At 55.0% G+C, this 9,077-nt stretch overlaps 2 protein-coding genes across 2 annotated transcripts; one reads left to right on the forward strand and one right to left on the reverse strand.

The window, feature by feature from the left end:
* Window positions 1–1,495: 1,495 nt before the first annotated feature.
* On the reverse strand, window positions 1,496–2,682 carry LOC311356145 (gonadotropin subunit beta-1-like; the record flags this gene model as incomplete). The annotated part of the gene is made up of 3 exons (XM_084475909.1): window positions 1,496–1,696; window positions 1,888–2,056; window positions 2,636–2,682. The coding sequence occupies 3 exons, from the start codon at window positions 2,680–2,682 to the stop codon at window positions 1,496–1,498; spliced, it is 417 nt and encodes a 138-aa protein (XP_084332035.1).
* A 3,653-nt stretch (window positions 2,683–6,335) lies between these two features.
* kcna4 (potassium voltage-gated channel, shaker-related subfamily, member 4) lies at window positions 6,336–8,411 on the forward strand (the record flags this gene model as incomplete). Its single annotated transcript, XM_084476157.1, has 1 exon — window positions 6,336–8,411. The coding sequence occupies one exon, from the start codon at window positions 6,336–6,338 to the stop codon at window positions 8,409–8,411; it is 2,076 nt and encodes a 691-aa protein (XP_084332283.1).
* Between the last annotated feature and the right edge of the window lie 666 nt (window positions 8,412–9,077).

Genomic DNA, 9,077 nt, shown 5'->3' on the forward strand with positions numbered 1-9,077 from the left:
ATTAGCTCGTAGCATCTCTGTACTGTTCCTTGACATCCTGACCACATGTCTGGGCGTGTGCACGTGTGGCTCTGCACAAATTAAAAGCGCTATAAATACTCTCCATTCTTTTTTGTAATCTGGATACTATTATACATTTTAGAAACAAACACATTATGCAAACGGTTATTAAGATGGTGCTGCTGTACTCCGCCCATCGTTGGGCCCATCCATTACCATGGATGGGCCGTCATAATCACATTTCAGCTCCAGGCCTCATTAATGTCAACCACGACAAATGGATGCAGAATGCGACTGGCTGTCCCCTAATAGGCTGCTGCTCTTTATGTTGATTTGGGTGAGGTTACAAAACATCGTTGTACCCTTAATCTTTCCTTTGGCACACGAATGACAATATATTGTGTTCCTTCAAATGACAGATGAAGTTTGGTCCAGATTACTTGTAAGACCCGTTGCATTGCATATTTTAGGGAAACAATTTCTGCAAAGTCATCATGCTGTCCCAACAACAAAAAGATATGATTTCTTTGGATTTACGGTTCCTCTGTGCTGACACAAAAGTAAAATAGGTGACATTTAGGAATTGCTGACAAGCTTTGCTTAAACTAGCTAGTATTATTTGACATCATTCCAAAGAAGCCTTAGGCCTAAGCCAGTCAAACAAAGTAATGCAATCAAATGTATTGCTTTCATTTGAAAAACTAAACAAGCAAGTAAAATCCAGAATCACTGGATCTATGAAGTATAATACTTCATTGATCCAGTGATTGATGAAGTATTATACTTCATAAAATCTAGCATCACTAATCCAGCAAAATAAATGCAGCATCACTGGATCAATTAAGTATTATACTTAATTGTAAAATTGAGTCTAATAACCCATTAATCCGTCAATTGATCCAGTGATGCTGGATTGGACTTGCTTGTTTTGCTTCTGTTTTGGGAGAACTCGTATTAGCAGTAAAACCAGTGGAGTCCCACTTCAGAGCTGGTCCACGGCCCAGTGGTCTGAGGAGGGGCCGTGGGATTGATGGCAAGCAGGGGGCCCCTGGGGGGCCCGGCTGTACGTGCTGCCTCCCTTATCCTGGTGGTCAGGACAAACGACCTGACCACCACCACCCCAATCACAGGATGACACAGCAGCTCAGTGCACACTAACCACACACCACTACACAACAGCTCAGCGCACACTAACCATACACCGCTACACAACACCTCAGCACACACTAACCACACACCGCTACACAACAGCTCAGTGCACACTAACCACACACCACTACACAGCAGCTCAGCACACACTAACCACACACCACTACACAACAGCTCAGCGCACACTAACCACACAACAGCTACACAACCAAAGAGACGGTTTATGTGGTCTTTTTATTTTTCACTGAACATTGGAGCACTGACTGGGTTAGATACACAGGGGGGTGGGGGGGGTGACCCATGGGGGGCGTCCCTTGGGGGGGGGGGTGACCCATGGGGGCGTCCCTCAGGGGGGGGGGTAACACATGGGGCCGTCCCTCAGGACCCGCTCACAGTCGGTGTGGCTGCTCTGGCACAGCGAGCACTTGCAGCTGCGCGCCACGGGGTAGGTGACCCCGTCCAGGCAGCCCTCGAAGTGCTTCACCTCGTAGGCCCAGTCCCCGCTGCAGGTCATCTGCTGGGGCCTGTCGCCGGGGGACACCGGGTCCTGCCCATCAAAGCGCATTAGACGATGTCACGTTCTTTGGTTTACAATTATTAACTCTATTAAATTGGCACACAATTCTTAAATTGTGGGCCAGAACACATATTTGTGTAGATGACCTTGCAAGAGGTTTTGTTATTACGTGTTGATGTGTCATTTTAGGTTCCGTATCGCAGCCTTCGTGTTCCGCTCACCTTCTGGAAGCACTGGCCTTCACACATGGTGGTGTTGATGGACTCGGTTCTGACGCAGCTCTTCACGGTGATGGTGGTGAGTGTCGGGAGGCAGGTGAATCTGCAGTCCTGGCCGGCCCGCGTCATCGCCAGCACTGCTGCCATGACAACCAGCTGCATCCTTGGCTCGCTGCAATATGGAAGCCGACCACAAGAGAGAGATCAGCCGGCACATCACAGGGCGGTCAGAGGACAGACGAACGCCGCTGAATCCAACGCACTGATCAACTATGCAGCGTGAAGCCGTTTGTTAACACGCCTTCTACCGCAGTTTGCACATATAAAACGGCTCTGATGAGTGCAGGCAGAATTCTGTCTTCACTTTGACTATTTTCTGTCCTATTTTGAACATCTCTTCATTCACCATCCCCAGATCTAATTTACAAATTGTACACATTCTCCCATCAGAAGAGGATGAATGCTTTAAAAATGCATTTTTAAATGTTTTGCGAAACCTTTTGTGAATATTTTATTTTCTAACTAATTTTTCTCAGTCAAAAATGCAAATACATGATAAGAATTTGCAAATTTTAAATATTCTACACACCTAGTGCATTCACAATTGAATCTGTAAGTATTTAAATGGCTTCGGCACCTATAATGCATGGACCTTGAATACTCTCATAAGCCCATTTAAAGAGGAATCTCTAATTGCACGACCAAAACAGACCATAGACCATCTCTCTGTCTGTTCCCCTGCCAGACTCACCTCAGAGAGCTCTTGTGTAGTGTGCGTCTCTCCAGACAGCCCAGCATCTCAGAACCATCCCGACGCTCTGGAACTTAAATAGGGTTCCCTGAGAAGGCACTAATCCCTGCAGCCTTGGAGGCAGGTATCAGATACCTACAGACAACGCCTTGTTTGTAGGCAACACGTAAACCTTCTCCTCCAGAGATGGAAACAGAGCCGTGGCTCAAGGTCTCCCCTCCTACACACCACAGGTCAGTGTGTAAGGTCTGCCAGCGGCCCACACAGCGACAGGGAGATGTGCTCTCACACGGCGCCGTTAGCCTCAGCGCCGTTAGCCTCAGTGCAGCCGCACACAAACACCGGATCCACTGGTTCTAAGGAAGCATCCGGACCATCAGGGATTAAACTGCTTAGTTTGTCTCAGAAGAATTGCTTTAATGAAATGCTTTTTTTTTGGGGGGGGGGGGGGGGTACAGACATTGTTTGATATTCTTTGTCCTCTTTCTGTTTAATGTTCTGGTTTGGGTTCAACCAAAGATTTAAAAGTGTGGACTTGAACAACGCAACAACTAGAGACTAACAACAGTGCGCACTGAGTCGCTGTAATGTCACATTTACTGTGCACAGATTAAGAGATCTCATGTTGAAGTATTGTCAATATCTGCTGAAATAAAAGATGTTATGGAACAATAACAGGATCTGTCAGTTACAGCTTTGAAAACGGTATCGCCCCACATATATAACATGTTATATATAAATATATAACATGCTGTTCTCTGGTATTCGTTATCTTTTGTGTATGCCTCCATGCAGTGCGCAACACACTCTTTCTTGAACACAGCTCTGCTGTTGATTCATAAATCCCTGTGGAGCGGCAGAGAGGAGCCGGTTCTCAGAGTGACGGTGAGCTGCCCTCCCTCTCATCTCCCTGCTCCCAACCGAGCCAGCAGCTGGGGGGCAGCTGGGGGGCAGCTGGGGACCCGCTGGGTCCTCTGTGGTGCTGCACGGCGGGCCGGCGGTCTGCAGGGAGAGTGGAGGACTTGTTGAGGCTGCTGTGCTCTCCTGGGTCCACAGACACGGCCTCACCCGCTGGAGGGCGGCAGGCTGCTTACCATCTGGACCATGGCCTCCTGGAGGCTGAACGTGTTGCTGCCTGTTGTTGCTGCCCGTCCCTGGTTCAATGCTTTGATGGTATTTATTGATAATACATGCTACACGTGAACCTCCTAAGATGGCGCAATTTGATTGGTTCGCTATCTCGGGATATTGGGCGATATCCCGAGATTGAGATCTCAAACTCGGGATATTGTTTTCATTGCAAAATGTCGGTCAAAACGGGCGTCTCGTCTTTCCCCCACTATTCACTTCGCCTTTGGCAAATCATTGTTAAATAGCTGACATTTGACTAAAAGTATACGTTTATATTAAGAACAGAGAGACGTGAGGGTGAGTGTGGTGCTCCTGGGGGGGTCACCATCAGTTCAGGATTAATGAATACTGTGATTACCCGGTCTACCCGGTTTAACCTCCAGGAACTAACCCCAGAGTACAGCTCTGTTTACTACAGCTCTCCATTAGGTCCTCACCCCCCCGCCCCACAGCTCTCCATTAGGTCCTCAGTACCCCCCTACAGCTCTCCATTAGGTCCTCACCCCCCCCCTACAGCTCTCCATTAGGTGTGTGTGTGTGTGTGTGTGTAGGTGTAGGTGTAAGTGTAGGTGTGTGTGTGTGTGTGTGTGTGTGTGTGTGTGTGTGTGTGTGTGTGTGTGTGTGTGTGTGTGTGTGTGTGCATTGGTTGCCTGTACTTTGTGCGTTGGTTGCCTGTACTTTGTGCGTTGGTTGCCTGTACTTTGTGTGTGATGGAGAAAACAAACAGCTTTTCCATTCCAGTTTGTAGATCATCGAGCAGCCGTTCTGAACGGGCCTTGGTAGCCGCTGTGTCGCAGGGAGTCGGTTTGACTGAGTTGATGAAACCCCGATAAGGACGCGGAGCTGAGCGTCATCCAGCGATGAGACAGGGCAGGGCCGGGAGGGGACTGCAGCACGGCGCAGTGACCGCCTTCGGCCACTGGGGGATGATCGCACTCCGTCTGCGCTGCGCTGCATCCAGATCTTCAGTCTGCCGAGGGTCTTCATCACGCACAATAGAAGAAACGGAAGGGTGTGTGTGCGTATAGGTAGGGCCAGACATATGTGTGATGCTCCGACCCACCGCGGGCTATTCCGTACGCGGGGATCAACTTTTATCCGTCCTTTTGTTTTCCTGGGCGGAGCGGTCGATGGCACCTCGCTGCACACCTGCCCGCTCCGAGGGACCGATGCAGCGGCGCCCGTGTCTGCGGTAAGGGGGGAGCGCGGGGAGAGATCCTGTTGAATCGAGAGGACGTCGAGACGCCGCCAGAAGTGTCATCGTGGAGTGCGTCAGAGCACGGGTGTGGAGCTGATATGGTAGCCGGCTGCCTGCGACGGGGGATTTTAATATTCCCAAAACAAGACGTGCGTTTGGGCAAAGCGAAGAGCTGCATCCTCCCCGACCCCCAGCTCCTCTCCGCAGGGCGCCGCCACGGCCCTGTAACCAGGTGAGTACTGCGGGCGGGAGGCGGGCTGACACCACCGGGGGGGCATCTCGTGCGTAATGCATCTTCCACCGACAGTTATCGTACCTCCGTGATGCTGTGGTAGAGATAACAGGCGGGTCTCTGGTAATCATAATCATCGTCACCATAATCATAATCATCATCATAATAATACTCCTATATGAATCATAATAATCTCAGCGTCTCGTGATGATGATGATGATGATGATGATGATGATGATGATGATGATGATGATGATGATGATGATGATGATGATGATGATGGAGATGTTTGCGTCTCCTCTCTGAGCCGCCTCGCGCCTCGCGGACATCAGAGAGGAGCAGCATGTTGTCTCACTGCTCATCGTGCTGTCTCACTGCTCATCGTGTGGTCTCACTGCTCATGTTGTCTCACTGCTCATGTTGTCTCACTGCTCTCCGTCTCTCTGCTCCCTCAGCTGAATTGGGAGGAGGATAAAGTCCTCCCGATCCCTGGAGGTGCGGATAACAGATCGGGTTTTCTCCTCCCCTAAAATGGCATCCAGGAGTCCGGAGCCTCAACACAGAACCTGAGAACGGACCTGAGAACGGACCTGAGAACGGACCAGAGAACGGACCAGAGAACGGACCTGAGAACGGACCTGAGAACGGACCTGAGAACGGACCAGAGAACGGACCTGAGAACGGACCAGAGAACGGACCAGAGAACGGACCAGAGCTCAGCGTCTGACTGAACCACCTGATGGGAACCGGAGGCTGGCAGCAGCCTGCTCACTGGCGGCCTGTTGATCCGACCAGTTAGAGACTGGGAGGATAGAGGCGTCCCCCCCCCGCCCCCCGTATAACACCTGGCGGAGCTGATCGACCCCACCCGCCCTGTTGAGTGATGCTCGTGACGTCATAGACCTCGAGGCCTGGACCCCGCTCATCATCCGGTCTCGTGTCATGTTCCAGAGACCATGGACCTCCCCCCCCAGCGTCCCGTCTGAACCGTCAGCCCGGTGAGGTCGCCTCCCCGGGGCGTTGATGTCTGACGCCCCCCGCGTGCGTCCCGCTCAGCCTCGTACTCTCCCGCCGGTTCCTCTTCCGTCGCGCGCCTGCCACTTTCTCCCGCTGAGCGCGCGGACCGCCCGCGGGGCAACATGGAGTTCGCCATGATCAGCGCGGACAACGGCTGCAACAGCCGCCTGCCGTACGGGTACGCGCAGCAGTCGCGCGCCCGGGAGAGGGAGCGCGAGAGGGAGCGCCAGTCGCGCGCAGCGGCGGCGGCGGCGGCGGCGGAGGGTGACGCCGGTGGGGAGGGGGGCGGGGGCGGAGGGGGGGGTCACCCGTCTCACGCCGCCTCCTCCTCCTCCTCCTCCTCCTCGTCCAACGCCAACAACAGCAGCGGCGGCGGCCCCGCCTCGCGCCACGCCCCCTCGTGCGCCTCGCCCCCCCAGCAGCGGCACGAGCAGCACGCGCTCAGAGCGCGGAAGAGGCGACGCGGCGGCGGCGGCGCGGGACGCTGGAGGAGGAACCGCGCGAGCCTCGGCGGGGACCTGCGCCACTCGGAGCTCGCGCTGCTGGGGTCCGAGGACGACGGCATGATCGAGGAGGAGGAGGGCGAGGGGGAGGAGGAGGAGGAGGAGGAGGGGGAGGGCGAGGAGGGGGAGGAGGAGGACCACAGGGGGGGCAGCACGAGGGCGAGTCTCCTGCGCGCCATGGAGGAGGATGGAGAGGAGACGGACCGCCGGCCGCAGTCCGGCTACGAGCCCGCCTACGGAGACGGCTACGGCTGCTGTGAGCGCGTGGTGATCAACGTGTCGGGGCTGCGGTTCGAGACCCAGATGAAGACCCTGCTGCGCTTCCCGGACACCCTGCTGGGCGACGCGGAGCGCCGCGTGCGCTACTTCGACCCGCTGCGCAACGAGTACTTCTTCGACCGCAACCGGCCGAGCTTCGACGCCATCCTGTACTACTACCAGTCGGGCGGGCGGTTGAAACGGCCCGCCAACGTGCCGTTCGACATCTTCTCGGAGGAGGTGAAGTTCTACGAGCTGGGCGACGAGGCCGTGCTGAAGTTCCGCGAGGACGAGGGCTTCGTGAAGGAGGAGGAGAAGCCGCTGCCGGAGGACGAGTTCAAGCGGCAGATCTGGCTGCTGTTCGAGTACCCGGAGAGCTCCAGCCCCGCGCGCGGCATCGCCGTGGTGTCCGTGCTCGTCATCGTCATCTCCATAGTCATCTTCTGCCTGGAGACGCTGCCCGAGTTCCGCGACGAGAAGGAGTACCTGCAGCCGCGCGGCAACCTGAGCAGCCACGCGCGGCCGGGCGGCGGCGCGGGCGACGACGGCGGCGCAGCGGCGGCGGCGGGCTTCACGCCGTTCAACGACCCGTTCTTCCTCGTGGAGACCGTGTGCATCATCTGGTTCTCCTTCGAGTTCGTGGTGCGCTTCTTCGCGAGCCCCAGCAAGGCGGACTTCTTCAAGAACATCATGAACTCCATCGACGTGGTGTCCATCCTGCCCTACTTCATCACGCTGGGCACCGACCTCGCGCAGCAGCACGGCGGCGGGGGCCAGCAGGCCATGAGCTTCGCCATCCTCCGGATCATCCGGCTGGTGCGCGTGTTCCGCATCTTCAAGCTCTCGCGCCACTCCAAGGGGCTGCAGATCCTGGGCCACACGCTGCGCGCCAGCATGCGCGAGCTGGCGCTGCTCATCTTCTTCCTGGTGATCGGCGTCATCCTCTTCTCGAGCGCCGTGTACTTCGCCGAGGCGGACGAGCCGTCCTCGCAGTTCACCAGCATCCCCGACGCCTTCTGGTGGGCCGTGGTCACCATGACGACGGTGGGCTACGGCGACATGAAGCCCATCACCGTCGGCGGGAAGATCGTAGGCTCGCTGTGCGCCATCGCCGGCGTGCTGACCATCGCGCTGCCGGTGCCGGTCATCGTCTCCAACTTCAACTACTTCTACCACCGGGAGACGGACAACCAGGAGGAGCAGCCCCCCGCGGCGGCGGAGAGCCTTCCCCCCGGCTGCCCCTACTGCCCCGACCTCCTACGGAGGGTCCGCGGCTCCCCGTCCGGCTCCTCGCTGGGCGACAAGGCGGAGTACATGGAGATGGAGGAGGGGGTGACGGAGTCGCTGTGCGGGCTGGACAAGAGTCCGAGCAAGGGGAACGGGACCGAGATCAACCGGAAGAACAGCAGCTCCAAGTCGGTTCAGACTGACGTGTGACGAGAGCAGAGGTTACTTTAGGAGACCTGTGCGCGCTGCACAGCGGGGGGTCCGCGGAGCGTAAAGTTGGACTCGTGCGTCGAGATCACTGCAGAAGGCGAAGCGCGCATGATACCTAGCACACGCACACACACACACACACACACACACACACACACACACACACACGCACACGCACACGCACACGCACACGCACACACACACACACACACACACACACACACACACACACACACACAATTCAGAATGCTTTGCATTTAAATAAAAAGCATCTAGGAATTAGATTAATTAACAATCCCACTGCAGTCCGGCGTGTGGGTCGACCCGTTAGTCTAAAGGTTCATACACTAGACCGGCTGATGCATTCGCACTTTATGAGTTGTATTTGTCAAAACGTGAAAGATGGGAGATAGTTTTTGCTCATATGCAATAAATTCAAATTAGTTTGCACTAAAAAAATAGACATATTTTCTGGCAAACGTGGGTGAGAGGTTGTAGTTAAATACAGAACCTCCAGCCCTCTGAAGGACGACATCGGGGACACATTCTAAACATCTGACTGAAACCTATTTCTGTTGTTCCATCTCTGAGAAAGCACACGCCAGCCAAACACGCACTAGACGACAAGCACAGGGCGAGGGTCGTAGGGCCCCCAGGAGAGACCAG

The sequence above is a fragment of the Micromesistius poutassou genome (genome assembly GCF_964030765.1).
Source record: "Micromesistius poutassou genome assembly, chromosome: 12".
NCBI classification, from domain to species: domain Eukaryota; kingdom Metazoa; phylum Chordata; class Actinopteri; order Gadiformes; family Gadidae; genus Micromesistius; species Micromesistius poutassou.